Here is a 19,840-nt window from a genome sequence, read left to right as displayed (position 1 = left end):
TAGAATAAAATATAGTACTTACTGACGATAACAACTATAAAAATTAAATTAACAGTGTAGAATAAAATGTAGTACTTACTGACGATAACAAATATAAAAATTAAACTAACAGTGTAGAATAAAATGTAGTACTTACTGACGATAACAAATATAAAAATTAAACTAAAAGTGTACAATAAAATATAGTACTTACTGACGATAACAAATATAAAAATTAAACTAACCGTGTATAATAAAATATAGTACTTACTGACGATAACAAATATAAAAATTAAATTAACAGTGTAGAATAAAATATAGTACTTACTTACGATAACAACTATAAAAATTAAATTAACAGTGTAGAATAAAATATAGTACTTACTGACGATAACAACTATAAAAATTAAATTAACAGTGTAGAATAAAATGTAGTACTTACTGACGATAACAAATATAAAAATTAAACTAACAGTGTAGAATAAAATGTAGTACTTACTGACGATAACAAATATAAAAATTAAACTAAAAGTGTACAATAAAATATAGTACTTACTGACGATAACAAATATAAAAATTAAACTAACCGTGTATAATAAAATATAGTACTTACTGACGATAACAAATATAAAAATTAAATTAACAGTGTAGAATAAAATATAGTACTTACTGACGATAACAACTATAAAAATTAAACTAACAGTGTAGAATAAAATATAGTACTTACTGACGATAACAAATATAAAAATTAAACTAACAGTGTAGAATAAAATATAGTACTTACTGACGATAACAAATATAAAAATTAAACTAACAGTGTAGAATAAAATGTAGTACTTACTGACGATAACAAATATAAAAATTAAACTAACAGTGTACAATAAAATATAGTACTTACTGACGATAACAAATATAAAAATTAAACTAACCGTGTAGAATAAAATATAGTACTTACTGACGATAACAAACATAAAAATTAAATTAACAGTGTAGAATAAAATATAGTACTTACAGACGATAACAACTATAAAAATTAAACTAACAGTGTAGAATAAAATGTAGTACTTACTGACGATAACAAATATAAAAATTAAATTAACAGTGTAGAATGAAATGTAGTACTTACTGACGATAACAAATATAAAAATTAAACTAACAGTGTAGAATAAAATGTAGTACTTACTGACGATAACAAATATAAAAATTAAACTAACAGTGTAGAATAAAATGTAGTATTTACTGACGATAACAAATATGAAAATTAAACTAACAGTGTAGAATAAAATATAGTACTTACTGACGATAACAAATATAAAAATTAAACTAACAGTGTACAATAAAATATAGTACTTACTGACGATAACAAATATAAAAATTAAACTAACAGTGTACAATAAAATATAGTACTTACTGACGATAACAAATATAAATATTAAACTAACAGTGTACAATAAAATATAGTACTTACTGACGATAACAACTATAAAAATTAAATTAACAGTGTAGAATAAAATATAGTACTTACTGACGATAACAAATATAAAAATTAATTTAACAGTGTAGAATAAAATATAGTACTTACTGACGATAACAAATATGAAAATTAAACTAACAGTGTAGAATAAAATATAGTACTTACTGACGATAACAACTATAAAAATTAAATTAACAGTGTACAATAAAATATAGTACTTACTGACGATAACAAATATAAAAATTAAATTAACAGTGTAGAATAAAATATAGTACTTACTGACGATAACAAATATAAAAATTAAACTAACAGTGTACAATAAAATATAGTACTTACTAACGATAACAAATATAAAAATTAAATTAACAGTGTAGAATAAAATATAGTACTTACTGACGATAACAACTATAAAAATTAAACTAACAGTGTAGAATAAAATATAATAATTACTGAGGATAACAAATATGAAAATTAAACTAATAGTGTAGAATAAATTTATAGTACTTGCTGAGGATAACAAATATAAAAATTAAATTAACAGTGTAGAATAAAATATAGTACTTACTGAGGATAACAGCTCCAACAAAGAGACTAACAGTGACGCTGACTAATGTAGTGAGTTTCTATAAAAATAAAGCAAAATAAGTGAGAAATTATTATAGTCTAGGTTAAAAACATATGTATATGAGGTTTTCAAATCTAATTCCAACTCTAATAAGTTGTCTTTACGTCGTCTTGATTTACTATTTCGTATAAGTCCCCCAATCAGTTCACTTTGCTGCTGACCTGTTTTCTTAGTTGTCTTTTTTTCCTTAATACTCTTATAAGCAGATAGTTAATGTGTAAAATCAAAACACAAAAACGTATAAGTTTATTTCGCATAAAATTGGAAGTAGAAAGTGATCTATTAAAATCACATCGTTATTGTTACTAATGGATTATTAATAAGTACTTATTATTAGTAGTAGTATTAGTACTTATTACGTGGTAAATAATTAAATCAGATTCAGAAATAACATTGTGAATATCTCATTGATCATGTGAAAACCTCAGAAACTGAATGACTAAACTAAAAAATAAGAAGTGAAACAACACAGGAAAAAATATACAAAAACTAAAAATAAGTCAGTTTCCACTGACCAAGTAAGTACGGACAAACTGACAACATCGTATTCAACAAGTTCAATCATTACAAGATGAAGCACATGGAAATTGACAGCTGATGTCAATGTTAAGTCTAGAGTCTCTTAATAAATTTTTCTTCTTTATTTGGGGGAGCAGGATTTGGTAGGATAAAACTGAGATAGACACGAAAAGTACAGATCAGTTTAGTTACATCTAACGTCCTGAACATCACACACTAATTAATTTTTTCTCATTGATTATTTTTATTTCAAGAGAAGTGGAGTGTTTGCTGTCCTTTTATTGTTGAATTTATCACCAACAACTCACAGTCACCTACTGTAAAAAAATCTTAAGACCACTTGCATATTTATCTTTGTTTAACTTCATGAAATATTATTTTTAAAAACTGGGGTTTTCCAAAGTTGAGACCACCAGTGGCACAGCGGTATGTGTTCGGATTTACAACGTTAGAAAACGGGTTTCAATACCCGTGGTGGGCAAAGCACAGATTGTGTAGCTTTGTGCTTAATTACAAAAACACTAAAATCTTGGTTTCCTGGGTTGTTACCACCAGCCCTGATACACAATGATTTCACCACGAAGCCTTTGGCAAATTTAAAATTGGCTAAGCGGACCTACATACATCTAGAAAATATAAATATATATTGTTGTTTGGACAGGGTACACGTATTTGCTTCTTAGATACGTATTTAGTAAAAACATGTATCAACCTCGCACGACGCTTGGGGGAGGGGTCCCCCAAGCCTTCTGTTTTTGTGTTGTAAAAGAAATACTATCACTATGATCATGTTTATGTGAACGTTCATTATCTGCTGGTTGAATTACCTAAGGTGTACACAAAAAAATGACTGAGTGCTTCGTACTCTAAATTAACACATAATTATTATGACACGACTATCAACATTACGCCAGAAGGATAGAGCATGCTAGCATGTTATTTGAGTATTGCATACATCTACTTATACGATACCGATGATTGAAATATTTGATATACTATAATACTAACAGAGTGCAAATAGTACAAACAGAATTGTAGTACAAACTGGTAATATAGCTAATATACTATAGCTATACAGAGATGTTAAGCCTAGTAATATAACTTAACAATAATTACTGTCCATGTAGATCAGTGATTCCAACCTTTTTTAAGCCCCGCACCCCTAAAAAAATTTAATATGTTCTCGTACCCCTTACAGTAATTATTTATTTAAGAATAAAGGTGAAGGTGGCCAAAAAAAAATGTTATCTCGCAACCCTGGTTGGGAACCACTGATGTAGATACTACAGTACTTTACAATAATGAGACGTATATGTTTATGTAAAGTGAAAAATAGCTCCCCCTGCAATGTTACAACAAAATGATGGTTGACCTTTTGTTGGATGTTTGTGGATGTGCTTATTTTTTTTATTTCAAAAGAAGTGGAGTGTTTGCTGTCCGCTTATTGTTGAATTTATCGCCAACTAGTGACAGTCACTTACTGTCAAATGATCTCAAGACCACTTACATATTTTAAACCCTGCCATTATTTAACTTTGTGAAATGTTACTTCTAAAAACTGGAGTTTCCTAAAGTCGGATTTACAACGCTATAAAACGGGTTTTGATACCCATAGTGGGCAGAGCACAGATAGCCAGCCCCTTGTGTAGCTTAGTGCTTAACGAGCAAACAAAGAAACTGATCGTGCTTTGACTAATACGTGTTAGCTTTTGATATTTCAAAGTAAATCCTTTCTCACACATTCTGCAAACCGGGTCTGTTAAAATCATTCTTTGTAATGTGACAAAAAGTAAAAGTTGTTGTTTATTAATACAGGATTTCAAAACAGTTACGTTACAGTATCAATAATACATATAATAATAACATGTTTCGCTTTAAACGTTTAGGCAATAAAAGTCAAGAAAACTTCCAAGGTCATGACAGCCTATAAAGGAATGTAATTGACAAACACAACATGAATCTCCGATGTTAAAACTACAATAAAAAACACACTTAGAACAACTTCGTAATAACAGGGTGCACAGTAAAAAGTTTCACAAAGATACTTATGTGAAGGTTTCTTATTTTAATTATATCTTTTGTCTAAATGTCAGGGTGATCAACTCGTAATCTGAGGGTCTCGGGTTCGAATCCCTGTCACACTAAACGTGTTCGCTTTTTCAGCTGAGGAGGGGGACTTTATAATGTGACCGTCAATCCCACTATTCGTTGATGAAAGAGTAGCCCAAGGGTTGGCGGTGGGTGGTGATGACTAGCTGCCTTCCCTCTAGTTTATCTTCGCTAAATCAGGAACGGTTAGCGTAGGTAGTCCTCGTGCAACTTTGCGCGAAATTCAAAACAAAGAAATTAGCTCGACCATGTACTTAGATATAGGTCTATTTTTAGTTCGTTGCTTCTAGCTAGTCAAAAGGGAAGACCTACTCCAGAGGTTAGCCTGACAGATTTAGGACAGTGGCGGTCTAGTATTCTATTTCCCACACGCTAGCTAGCGACACTACGTCTCTATCGTAGCTTGTGCAATACTATAAGTTTAATCGTCGCCATAAGCTGACGTCACACAACTAGGGGTGGAGCATTATAACATTCCCACGACTGAAAAGAACAGGCAAGTTTGGCGAGATGGGGATTCGAACACGCGAACCCCTAGAGTGTGAGTTGAGTGGCATGGACAGATTGTTAGGGGCTAAATGGTTTTAGCCGGTTTTGCATCGGTACGTGAAAATGGAAAACAAAAATCACTGTTTTGTGTACCGTTACAATACTGCTAAACGCATCCGTGTACCTTTAAAAAACTGGTAAAAACATCGGTGTACCGTTACAAAACCGGCTAAAAAATATGTGCACTCTTAAATTGGTAAAAACATACATGTACCTTTACAAAGCCTACTAAAACACGTGTACCTTTACAAAACTGGTAAAACGCATCTGTGTATTGTTAAAAAAACTGTTAAAAGCAGCTGTGTACCGTTAAAAACTGGTAAAAACATTTGTGTACCAATAAAAAAACTTAAAAAGTTTATGTTCCAGTACAAGTGGCTCAGCGCTAAGTCTGAAGGCTCATAACATTAAAATCGGAATTTCGATACCTGTTTTAGGCTCACAGCACAAACAGCCCTTTACGTAGCTCCACATTCAACAAGATTAACCTGATTGTTTTTGTTCATTTGTTTGTTTTCATAAAGGCTAAAAGACTGTTGTTGCTTTAATGCAAAGTTACACAATGAACTACCTATGAGTCTGTTTGTCGCGGAGAATCGAACCCCAGATTTTAGAGTTGTAAGCTAGTGAATTTTCTGCTGACCCATGAAGGGACATTTAAGTATATGCTCACAGTAGTCTGTCCACTTAGAATATAAAGAAAGACCCCATGGTGGTATGGCGCTAAAATCAGGGGTTCAATTACCCTCGGTGGACACAGCAGGTAGCTTCATGCGGCTTTGCTATAAAGCGAGCGCACAGAATATAAGGATTAAAATTTCCAAAACAATAATAGATGCACATGTAACTGAAGTATACGTTTGACCGACATAGATATTGAAAACCAATATTTCTTCATGAACTCGTTTTTAATTTTTGTTTGTTTTGAATTTCTTATAAATCTACTCGAAGGCTAGCTGCGTCAGCAGTCCATAATATTGAAGTGGTAGACGAGTTAGAATGCAGCTTTGTGGCTTGTCAACATTACCCGCCGCCATCAAATAAGCTACTCTGACTGAATTAACTGGATTATACGATTACTCTTATAACGCACCCACGGTCACAAAGTGCTCAGCACACGATTTTCTTGTGTCGATAACTGGAGGGATTCGAACAGGGATTTTGTTGCTTTACAACCTGAACTAAACTCTATGCGAGACATGGGCTAAACAGCCAGGTCAAAGACTACTGGGGTTTAGTTATAGCCTTTCTAATTTTGCATTACTGACCAAAACGACTACTGGGGTTTAGTTATAGCCTTTCTAATTTTGCATTACTGACCAAAACGACTACTGGGGTTTAGTTATCGCCTTTCTAATTTTGCATTACTGACCAAAACGACTACTGGGGTTTAGTTATAGCCTTTCTAATTTTGCATTACTGACCAAAACGACTACTGGGGTTTAGTTATCGCCTTTCTAATTTTCCATTACTGACCAAAACGACTACTGGGGTTTAGTTATAGCCTTTCTAATTTTGATTACTGACCAAAACGAAGAAAGCCAGTCATCAATACATTCTGTCACAACGGATTTGAACCATATTACAGGACTGACACTAATTCTTGTCATGCACAGCTACAGATAAAAGTGCCCGACGTGTTCATTGGCTTCGCAACGTGAACTTTGGACACAGCACGTTTACCACTAGGCATTAAACTCAATACTATTAATGACTGCGAAATGTTTATCTAAATTTGACATTAATAAAGAATGAAAGCTGCGAAAAGAGAAACATAAATGACTCTTACATAAACACGTTTTATTTCCTTTCCCGAAAAAAAAAAACAACAGACATTTAACGACCTCTACGGTTTTTTCGTTATTTGATTATTGATTTTTTTTTTTTTTCAAATTTTTCAAAAGTCCCAAATACTGAAGCTGCTGACTGTCATTCGTTGGATCGAGTCGAATGGATTCGTTCAAACAATCGCTCATTTCTTAACTGATAACAGAAACGATGGTATTTTGTTCGACGGTGAAGATCGTCATTGGTGCAGAATGGGGAACCAGCGATAAACTTTCACACTTACAATACTAAAATCCTGGGTTACATCCCCGCAGTGAACAGACAACATCTAGTCCATGGTATAGGTTTGTAAAGAAACATCAATAAATGTGAACAAGTCTTACCACAAACCCTGAACCTAGTACGTAATTATCAGAATATTTTTAGCTTCGCTCCTTCTGTTAAAACCGAATTACCTGAACTTCAACAACGATCTACACTTTTCTTTAATGTTCGTTATTTGTGTTAAATTTTGCACAAACCTACTCGAGATCTACGTACGCGAGACATTCCATATTCTGAAGAGACAGACTAGAGAGAAGGCGGCTGGTCAACACCAGCCGCCACCATCTTTTAGAGCTACTATTCTCAGACCGAGTAGAGTGATATGACAGTCACGTTTATAACGCACCCATGGCCCCAAAGTACGAATATTGTTTTTAAGGGAAGATAATGAGATGCGAACCATGGATACTCAGCTTGTTAACCCTACCAATGAATCACACTCGACCCAAGTTTTGATGACACGATGAACCAACATCATATCACATTCTCAGTGTCACCAAAGTTCCCATGTCTGATCAAATCAAGTTTGTTTGTTATGAATTTCCGCGTAAAGCTACAGGAGGGATATCTGCGCTAGCCGTCCCTAATTTAGTAGTATAAGACTAGAGGGAAGGCAGCTAGTCATCACCACCCACCACTAACTCTTGAATTACTCTTTAACCAACGAATAGTGGGATTGACCGTACATTATAATGCCCCCACAGCTGAAAGGGCGTGCATGTTTGGTGTTACGGGGATTCAAACCTGCGACTCTTACATTACGAGTCGAGCGCCCTCTAACCACCGGACTGTGCAGAGCCTCGAATCAAATGATAAATCATTTAAACCGAAGCTAAAATGTTGGTCCGTATGGATTAACTTGTGTTCAAACTTCCACGTGACAGTAATGACGTAAAAAGACGTACCTCCTTCCTAATTCCAGGAAATACAATGAGAAAAGCAACAAAGAGAGTCGTAAATGTGACGTAAATAATGATAATACGGATATCTTGGATAGCTGGAGTTCTGTTTGAGACGTTGTAGAGTGTGGGTCCTCCATTGTCTCTGAAGGCATCGAACCAACCGTTCAACATGGTGTTACGATAGGTGTCGCTCCACGTACTAAAAACAAACACAGTTGATGAAACTAATTAATGTTTCGTCTATTTTCATATGTTTTACAGACAGTTATTTTAGATACAATATATCACTATTCTCTATGGTACACACGCATAGAGATAAGTTTAAAAATCACAAAGAACGAAGCACTTATTACAATAAATAGTTTATCCACACATGAGAAATTATAGCGACAGTAAGAAAGTGAAGACTGTCTCTGTAGCTGATAAAAGTTATGGAAATGAAAGTGATAAAACTGTGTTATATCTGACTGTTAAACATCGGAAAACACTTAAGTGATAAAACTGTGTTACATCTGACTGTTAAACATCGGAAAACACTTAAGTGACAAAACTGTGTTATATCTGACTGTTAAACATCGGAAAACACTTAAGTGATAAAACTGTGTTACATCTCACTGTTAAACATCGGAAAACACTTAAGTGATAAAACTGTGTTACATCTCACTGTTAAACATCGGAAAACACTTAAGTGATAAAACTGTGTTACATCTCACTGTTAAACATCGGAAAACACTTAAGTGATAAAACTGTGTTACATCTGACTGTTAAACATCGGAAAACACTTACGTGATAAAACTGTGTTACATCTCACTGTTAAACATCGGAAAACACTTAAGTGATAAAACTGTGTTACATCTCACTGTTAAACATCGGAAAACACTTAAGTGATAAAACTGTGTTACATCTGACTGTTAAAACATCGGAAAACACTTAAGTGATAAAACTGTGTTACATCTGACTGTTAAACATCGGAAAACACTTAAGTGATAAAACTGTGTTACATCTGACTGTTAAACATCGGAAAACACTTAAGTGATAAAACTGTGTTACATCTGACTGTTAAACATCGGAAAACACTTAAGTGATAAAACTGTGTTGTATCTGACGTTTGATTTTGTAATGTCTATGAAACCCATTTACAATAACCACCAATCAGTTTTCTTTTTCGAAAGCTGTTTTAAATATCGGGGTTTGTGATCTTGTTGACGTAAGTATATAATAAAGCAGTCTTCGCTCAACGATATATTTATGTTTGTATTATTTGACAAAATGAAAATCAAGTGAGACTCAGTTATTTTTTTACACTGGTAATATTTCGATTTCTCTTTATATATAAAACCAGTATAATTCTATAAATAAACCACATCACAATAATGAAACATTATATAGCAAATAAAAACTAACCTATCATGAGTGAAACTCGAAAACTAGAACTGTCACTTCCTCCCAAAAAAACTAGGATTACAATATTTATTATATCAAGCTTGTTTGTTTTTTAATTTCGCGCAAGGCTACACCAGGGTTATCTGTGCCAGCCGTCCAGAATTTAGCAGTAAAAGACTAGAATAAAGGCAACTAGTCATCACCACCCACCGCCAACTCTTGGGCTACTTCGTTACCAACAAACAGTGGGATTGGCTAGTAACTATAACCCCCATACGGGTAAAATGGCGAGCCTGTATGAAGTTAAATCCAACTAAAACACATTTGTCATCGCGCTTGTGACGCACACACAAAAAAACAAATTCGAAATTATACCAATTATCACAAGAGTACAAATTGTTCAAATTTTCGGTTAAAAAAAAAAGCCACACCCAGTGAAACCAGTACTTTGTAAAAAAATACGAAACACTATATGGAATGACAGGTGTGTATTTTTATATAGTTTAAATATACCTATTCAAATAACATGCTTTGTTTGGCTATTCCAAAAGCGCGATGGTACTGACCTCTATTTTTATTATTTCTAACTTACCGCCTTCATCCATCTTGTGCTTGGACATAGAAGCTTGTTTGTCGTTGAATATCGGCAGTCTTTCTCAATACAATCGTTATTTGTCACTGAAATAAACCAAAACCCTGGAAAACATGACTTTCAACACGACTCGCACGCTTTCACGTGTGGAATAGGTCTCGTGCGAACCGCTTCTGGTAACTCTTGGTTTACATAAGCTCTGGGAGTGAACGCTCTGAACAGCAGCGCTGCTGACGCGTTTTACGTCACGTCGCTCGTGGCATAACCCTTTCTAGTCGCAATTCAGCCGATTTTGTTTTCGGCTATGTGAAATGATAGCATGCAGCGAAACGTGCTAATCGTTTTTACTTAAAATTCACTGAATACTAGTCGTGTACGTTTTGTGAAATAACAAACTGAAAAGTGTACTTTGACTGCAGCTGTTATAGTGTAACTGAATAACTAGTGTAAACACGACTTTTACTATATTAAAAACAGAAACTAGTGAAATTACTTTTCACACAGACGATGGATTCACACACACACTGTAAGCTAGAAAACAAAGAGCGTTTAGCAAAGGATAAGTTACGATACACGCGGTACTACATGAAGAGTTAACTAAGGTACAAGTTACACTGAGGGAAGGGTAAAAATGTATCGTGAATATACGTAGAAGTATAGAAATAGATTAAACTCGAGTATATTTTTAATGACGGAACTTGAACGTTGTATAATACCGTGTTTCTCCGAAAATAAGACAGGACTTATATTAATTTTCACTCCAAAATATGACACTAAGGCTTATTTTCGGGGGATGTCTTATTTTGATATATTAAAAAAATGAAGTTACAAAGTAAAACTATTAAACTAACCATTTAAAATAAACTATTATTAAACTATTAAACTAACTGATTAATACTTAAACAAACTAATTAACTAACTATTAAACTAATTAATAAATTAATTTGTTTTATTTCTTTCCTCTTCCTGCCACTCTTAACTAGGGCTTATTTTAAGGGTAGGGCTTATATTAAAACTATCCCCAAAAATCACACTAGGTTTTATTTTATGGGTAGGTCTTATTATCGGAGAAACACGGTAGTTATGCTTTTAATCAATGGATCTGTTTTTTCTTTTGGTCTTACGTTTTTAGGTAAACTGTGATACACATGCTAATTTGGCTCGATATGTTTTAAATAATCTACACTACAAGTGTCAACTTAATCATGCATGTTTTTAGTGAGTTACCTACACTACAAGTGTCAACTTAGTCATACATGATTTTAGTGAGTAACCTACACTACAAGTGTCAACTTAGTCATACATGATTTTAGTGAGTAACCTACACTACAAGTGTCAACTTAGTCATACATGATTTTAGTGAGTAACCTACACAACAAGTGTCAACTTAGTCATACATGATTTTAGCGAGTAACCTACACTACAAGTGTCAACTTAGTCATACATGATTTTAGTGAGTAACCTACACTACAAGTGTCAACTTAGTCATACATGTTTTTAGCGAGTAACCTACACTACAAGTGTCAACTTAGTCATACATGATTTTAGCGAGTAACCTACACTACAAGTGTCAACTTAGTCATACATGTTTTTAGTGAGTAACCTACACTACAAGTGTCAACTTAGTCATACATGATTTTAGCGAGTAACCTACACTACAAGTGTCAACTTAGTCATACATGTTTTTAGTGAGTAACCTACACTACAAGTGTCAACTTAGTCATACATGATTTTAGTGAGTAACCTACACAACAAGTGTCAACTTAGTCATAGATGATTTTAGTGAGTAACCTACACTACAAGTGTCAACTTAGTCATACATGATTTTAGTGAGTAACCTACACTACAAGTGTCAACTTAGTCATACATGATTTTAGTGAGTAACCTACACTACAAGTGTCAACTTAGTCATACATGTTTTTAGTGAGTAACCTACACTACAAGTGTCAACTTAGTCATACATGATTTTAGTGAGTAACCTACACTACAAGTGTCAACTTAGTCATACATGTTTTTAGTGAGTAACCTACACAACAAGTGTCAACTTAGTCATAGATGATTTTAGTGAGTAACCTACACTACAAGTGTCAACTTAGTCATACATGATTTTAGTGAGTAACCTACACAACAAGTGTCAACTTAGTCATAGATGATTTTAGTGAGTAACCTACACTACAAGTGTCAACTTAGTCATACATGATTTTAGTGAGTAACCTACACTACAAGTGTCAACTTAGTCATACATGATTTTAGCGAGTAACCTACACTACAAGTGTCAACTTAGTCATACATGTTTTTAGTGAGTAACTTGTGTAACAGGTGTTAAAAACATTTTTGTTGTTGTTTATAATTTCTAAAGATGTTACTTTCCTTTGAAATATCTACACTTCTAACCAAAGATAGTGATAAGTAAACAGAAACAGATGTTTATTCCTTTAAGCCTACAAGTGTTTCATTAACAATTCTAATCACTGTCTTATTAGTATAACACCTCACTTATCATAGCTTTATTTTCTGTTTAAAAACAAAAAACTCTCCAGTTTCGGATTGTGGTAAACAATAAATTAACTTATTTAAGAAAAAAACTTTAAATGAAACAAATATTATTGTATTGTTTTCTCTGATAACTGTAGTTTTTACGTTTTGTAGAGGAAGAGTGTTTTTATATACTAATTTCACCGCCATCTTGTCTCGTTCAGAAGTGAGAATAATTGAAAATTAGTTAGAAAGTTCAGGGAAGATATATATATTTAAAAACCAACTTTTATTTTGATAACAGCTCGAAATATCTTAAAGACTTCGTTCATTCATCCAAGAAAATAATTTTTAAAATAATTTAATAATAATTAATAATTATAATAATTTTTAATTTTAAAATAATTTTAAACATTATTTTATTAGTTCATATGAAGCTTATTTTAAACAGGTTTTGTTTGGTTTCAATCTCTCTCAGAGCTGCATTAGGGCTAACTGCAATTGTCTTCCCCAATATACCAGTGAAAGACTGAAAGGAAGGCAGCTGGTCATCACCACCCACCGCCAACTCTTAAACCAATGAATAGTGAGATTTATTGTAAAATTATCATGCCGCCATGACCGAAAGGGTGAGCATGTTTGGTGGGACGGGGATTCGAACTCGCGACTGCATTTTAAACAAGGTAATTGCAAAGTGGCATCGTAAAATGTTATATTGGTGATTTGCTGCCATCTAGTGCTAGGTTTACTAAGTATATTGGCACAACTTATTTAATTAAACGGTGTCTGTGGTTTAGCGGTACGTCTGCAAGATAAAGACACTAATATTCGGGTTTCATGAGCAGAGCACAGATAGCCCATTATACATATCTTTGTGATAAAAATAATCAAACAAAATAACACGAGTAACTTGCATTTTCCTATACATTTTTATGTATAAAGAGCGAGTTATATATATATATATACATATATAACTTTAAGAAATTATTTACATATTTTAATCGCGTGGGCTGTTTTTGCTGGCAATTACTAACCGTTCTTTACACCACATTGAAAACATTTAAAAAAAGCGAATGATTTCTGTAAATAAAAACGGTTTATCTGGGAAGTATTTAAAGTAAAACAGTTATTCTTAAGAACACATTTTTAGTATTTACAAAATGTATCAATAAAGATATAATCAAACCGTCACATCCAGTCCTAGCGAAAATCGGGTTCTTGTTGTGTGGAGAGAACTTCTATTTTAAAATTGTGTAATAAACAAAAGGTTAATTCACATAACAGTTATTTTTCTAATTGTATGAATCTTACATATCCAAAGTGTAATTTTTTACTGAAGTTTGTTTGTAGTGTCACTCAATAGATGGCGCTATATCTCATTTATTATTTCGGGCACGTACATAGATAGATACATACTATTTCCATTATACTGAAATTTTATTGAACGTAACCATTATAACGGACATGTAATTTGATGCTTATTGAAACAAATAGTCGGTAACGAATAAAAATATGTATGGAGCTCCATTTGTTTGTTTTTATCTGCAAACTATACAATGGACTATTTGCACTCTGTCTTTCACGGAAATCGAGTCTCAGTTGTTTTGTTGTAAGTCGCAGAGTTTCTCAAACATTTTTGTTGGCGGTGCAAGAGGCACTCGAACCACCTGCCAGTCCTAATGCACCTCCTTTCAGTTGCCACCACAAAATTTCAACAGAAAAGAAAGGGAACAACGGCACTGTTTTTGATATGACTTGGATTTTAAACCAGCCTGTGATCCACACTCGGAGAACCACTGGCCTAGAAGTGATAAAAATAACTTATATATGTACGCGAGGACCTCTAACTGGTCTTATGAGAAAATCTTTAAATGTTTACGTGTGTACCTTCATGGGCAAGGCCTGGAAAGGGCCAATCGCGTATACGTTACCATAGAGACAAAGATATCTCTCACGTAGAGGTTGCATGGTGTTACAACTGGGTTTTCTAACTACTAGAAAACTAACATGGGCTTCTTCTATTACATTCAGTAATGGGAGGGGGGTAAGATGAAGAGGTCCAGAGTGCACCTGATCGTCCAGGGTCACAATGACCAAAGAACGATTAGATAGCAGATATGCGCACCGCCGACGTTAGTTTCACGTATCGCCAATGGTACTGGTACCACAATTGGAGAATCAATCATGTAATTCAAGGACCATTGAAGTAAGTCAATTGTAGTTAACTACACAATGTACAGAGTGACCTAAACACAGGTATACAGCTGCATCAGGATTTTGTTGTTTTTCTTCTAGGAGTACTTAAGGACAAAGTGTGCGGTAAAAAATCGCAGAATGTAAACGAAATGAAAGGGCAGATCACAGACGAACTTACGGACCTTGGTGGACAGACAGGCTTGTGTCAGAAGTGTAGCAGACAGAATTCAGGATTGTGAGAGCAGGGTTGGGTTTCAGTTTTGAACACCTGCGGGATTAACTCTAGCAGAACTCCATGTCAGGCGTAGAGAGCCGTTAAATATCGACTTACATTTTAATATTAATTTAATTAATTAATTAATTACCTTTAATAGATTATCAAGTGACAGCTACTTATTTTTAAGCCGCCCGTGTGTGTGCGCATGCGTCAAAACGGGTTTATGTTTCACTTACTAATACGGGCGTGAGCTGTTGGTTAGCACGTTAGTTAAAATAGACTTTTAATTTATCATTTTGTTTATTGGGGAGTTTTCAGTGATTTTTACCGTAACATTCAATTTTTAGTGTTATGTTACTAGCAGTGGTGGGCCCGGCACGGCCAAGCGTGTTAAAGCGTTCGACTCGTATTTCGAGGGTCGCGGGTTCGAATCCCAGTCGCACCAAACATGCTCGCCCTCCCAGCCGTGAGGGCGTTATAATGTTACGGTCAATCCCACTATTCGTTGGTAAAAGATTAGCCCAAGAGTTGGCGGTGGGTGGTGATGACTAGCTGTCTTCTCTCTCGTCTTACACTGCTAAATTAGGGACAGCTAGTGCAGATAGCCCTCGTGTAGCTTTGCGCGAAATTCAAAAAAACAAACTATATTGTATTATATGTTTATACCCCCTCTACGAGGGAGGTTTAATAAGGAAAAAACGCTAGTCTACTGATCCGAAGATCCATGGTTTGCAACCCTTTACCACAAAATTGTATTCTGCACTTTGAGACCGTCGAAAAGTTGGAAGGGCGACAATTAAACCTCAGTATTTGATTGTACTATCCTAAACATTTTGAGATGTTTACTGTTGGCTATCTCCTTCCTTTAGTAAAAGTTTGTCCCCACAGTGGGATAGGAATAAGTCTTCGGACTTACAACTCTAAAATCAGGTTTGATTCCCTTCGGTGCACACGGTTTTGTTTTGTTTTGAATTTCGTGCGAAACTATACGAGGGATATCTGCACTAGTCGTCCCTAATTTAGCATTGTAAGACTAGAAGGAAGACAGCTAGTCATCACCACCCACCGACAACTCTAGGGCTACTCTTTTACCAACGAATAGTGGGATTGATCCTCACATTATAACGCCCCCACGACTGAAAGAGCGAGCATGTTTGGTGTGACAAGGATTCGAACCCACGACCCTCGGATTATGAGTCGAGTGCCTTAACCAACTGGCCATGCCGGGCCCGGTGGACACAGCGACACCCCGATGTGTCAGTTCAAGCTCATGATGTATTTCTGTCTACGTTCTTAACTTGCACTTGTTAATGTCCTATAATAAATAATCTAGACTAATAGTCCAAGAAATAGTGTTAACTTGTAGTAGAAAGAATGTCTAAATTTAACTTAATCCGTGTTCGGTTGATACGTAACCGCATTACGATAATAATACATACCTGTTATAACGAGTCGAGATGGATGTGGTCAGTCAGTGGATGGCCAGTTTGCACTGAAATTATAGATCGTTGTCTGTCTCTACGAATAGTATCACCAATTCTTATGTAATTAATTCTCCTATTCTTTATAAGCCATAAGCGAATAATAATAAATCATGACGTTTGTACAACGTGACGTCACCAACACTCAACGAATAACAAACCAAAGTCAAAACACGTCACGATATAAGGAATCATTTATTATACGTTTTATTATTGGTTTAAAACTCGTGGTACGCCGTTTCTAACACAGCTACGATTTAAGAAAAAGAAGTTTCTAATATATTTTATTTAGTTTGAATTACCGCCGTTACTACGCTAATATTATATTCGGATGTTACTACTTGTTTTTATTGGTTTTCAGATGGAAGCAAAGAGTGTGGGTCTACTTATCGTAAAACCCATCTGGATGCTGAGTCCAGAAAATAAGAAATTCACTTCACGTCCAGATCGTCCTTGAGACTCCACAACTATTATAAAAATCAAAACCAAAAACATAAAAATAAAGTTTAAGTATGCGAGGTTTATTCAAGTGACATTTACGTTACGACCATTAAAGGTTACTAACAAATGAAAAACCTTATTTATAAAAATACGAACCGGATATCGTGTAATAACTCTACAGAACTAACAGTGTTGAAGTACTTAATGTGTTAAAACATGACGTGTAATAACTCTACAGAACTAACAGTGTTGAAGTACTTAATGTGTTAAAACATGACGTGTAATAACTCTACAGAACTAACAGTGTTGAAGTACTTAATGTGTTAAAACATGACGTGTAATAACTACAGAACTAACAGTGTTGAAGTACTTAATGTGTTAAAACATGACGTGTAATAACTACAGAACTAACAGTGTTGAAGTACTTAATGTGTTAAAACATGACGTGTAATAACTCTACAAAACTAACAGTGTTGAAGTACTTATTGTGTTAAAACATGACGTGTAATAACTACAGAACTAAGAGTGTTGAAGTGCTTAATGTGTTAAAAATGACGTGTAATAACTCTACAGAACTAACTAGTAATAACTAGAATTATTACACGTCAACTAGATATTTCCTGAAGAACAGTGCGTTGACGGAGTACTCTAACCCCCTCGTCTATTAGTAGAGATTTCCTGAAGAACAGTGCGTTGACGGAGTATTCTACCCCTCTCCCAAAAAAAATCGGATAGTATAAACCCAGTAAAAATGTTATGCTGTTAACCCTAAAAAACAGGAATTGGTAGAGGGAAGATATTTGCAGTTAAGTTGCTTTTATATCAATTTTTCTGATAAGAACGTTGTTTAAGGTTTAGGGAAGCAGCGCGCATCTCTTACCAGGGAAATTAGGGTTCGTAGAAGGCTATTCATATTTCAACAGAAGAGATAGGCAGCTATTGTGCCCAAACTGAGAATTCATGGTTGCCACGGGTATGCTCTCCGCACTGTGGGGTCATGGGTGGATTTGTACGAGTAACGGGTAGACTTCTACATTCGATGAAAGAAGAGTCGATTATAAGCATGCGGTTGGTGTTGTTCGTTTCAATCAGTTGTAAATTATAAACGGTAGCCATTGTGTAATTTTGTAAAAAAAAAAAAAAATTAAACAAGGAAATAAAGACGTTTAAGCAGAAATAAAGAACATGATAAGACAATAGTAGGTTTTAGTTTGAATTTCACGCAAAGCTACACAAGGGCTATCTCCGCTTGCCGTCCCTAATTTAGCAGTGTAAGACTAGAGGGAAGGCAGCTAGTCGTCACCATCCACCATCAACTTGGTTACTCTTGGGCTACTCTTTTACCAGTGAATAGTGGGATTGATCGACACATTATAACACCCCCACACCTGAAAGGACGAACATGTTTGGTGTGACGAGGATTCGAACCCGCGACACTCGGATTAGGAGTCGAGTGCCTTAACCACCTGGCGATGCCGGGCTGTGACAATGATAGGATAATAATAAGACTGATAAGACAGTGATAGGACAATAATAAGAAAACAATAGGACAATGATAAGACAACGATAGGACAATGATAGGATAATAATAAGTCAACGACAGGACAATGATAAGACAACAATAGGACAATGATAGGATAATAATAAGACAACATAGGACAATGATAGGATAATAATAAGACAACGATAAGACAATGATAGGATAATAATAAAACAACAATAGGACAATGATACGATAATAATAAGACAACAATAGGACAATAATAAAACACGATAGGGCAATGATAGACAATATTTCAGTTTTATCTGAAGGTAATGATTTTGCTAGAAAATAATCAGGAAATTTCTCTGCTTCTAGTGGTAAAATAAAAATATAACAAAAAAGAAAAACGAAGTCTAGATAAATAAAATAAAATTCGATTTATATCAAAGTAAGTAAGTGAGTATGTTTGTTGATTTGTTTTGAATGTTGCGCAAAGTAGGCCGTCTATAATTTAGCACCTAAGACTAGAGAAAAGGCAACTAGTCATCACCACCCACCGCTAACTCTTTGGCTACTCTTTTATCAATGAATAGTGGGATTGACCGTCACTTTATAACGCCCCTCATGGCTGAAAGAGCGAGTATGTTTGATGTGACGGGGATTCGAGCCAGCGATCCTCAAAGTGAGAGTCAAACGCCTTAACCACCTTGTTATACCAGACAAGTCAGTGGAAGACAATCTCGACAGATAATAAGAAATTCAATTTTTCCAGGGAGGGTTAGTTTTATTTGTAATTAAACACAGACCTACATAATGCACTATCTATGCTCTGCGCAACACGGGTATAGAAACCTAATTTCTGACGTTGTAGGTCAGCAGACATACCCCTGTGCCATTAGGGGTCTCCAGGGAGGGGCAAAGGGTTAGTGTTGGTAAATATTGGTTTCGGTCGTTTTAAATTTCGCGCAAAGCTACAGAAGGGTTATCAGCATTAGCCATTCCTAATTTAGCAATGATGGACTAGAACGATTTAGGCGGCTAGTAAATACCACCAACTATTGGGCTACTCTTTTACCAACAAATAATGGGGTTGACCATCACTTAATAACGCTCTCACGGCAGAAAGGGCGCATGTTTGGTATAACAGGAATTCGAACCTGCCACCCTAAGATTGCGAATCAAGGCAATATTTAGAGTGGATTAAATATTGAGAAGTAACTCTTTAAAGAGTGTGTTACGTCTCTCACTTCGTCCAAAAAAGAGGAAAAGTAATTCTGAATAACAGGTATAAAAATATTGTTAA

General features: G+C 34.7%; 1 protein-coding gene across 1 annotated transcript in view; it reads right to left on the bottom strand.

Moving 5' to 3' along the window:
* The window catches only part of LOC143235764 (dual oxidase maturation factor 1-like), a 33,033-nt gene extending 22,545 nt beyond the window's left edge, over positions 1-10,488 (bottom strand). The window contains exons 1-3 of the mRNA XM_076473968.1: positions 10,245-10,488; positions 8,273-8,468; positions 2,019-2,076 (exon numbers count right to left, since the gene is read on the bottom strand). Coding sequence (XP_076330083.1) covers positions 2,019-2,076; positions 8,273-8,440 — 226 coding nt within the window. The 5' untranslated portion in view covers positions 8,441-8,468; positions 10,245-10,488. The remainder of the gene's footprint in view (positions 1-2,018; positions 2,077-8,272; positions 8,469-10,244) is intronic.
* Positions 10,489-19,840: the final 9,352 nt, after the last annotated feature.

This window comes from Tachypleus tridentatus, chromosome 12 (assembly GCF_004210375.1).
Source record: "Tachypleus tridentatus isolate NWPU-2018 chromosome 12, ASM421037v1, whole genome shotgun sequence".
NCBI classification, from domain to species: Eukaryota; Metazoa; Arthropoda; class Merostomata; order Xiphosura; family Limulidae; genus Tachypleus; species Tachypleus tridentatus.
The sequence above is the reverse complement of the archived record's forward strand: the minus strand, read 5'-3'. Positions and strand labels throughout refer to the sequence as shown.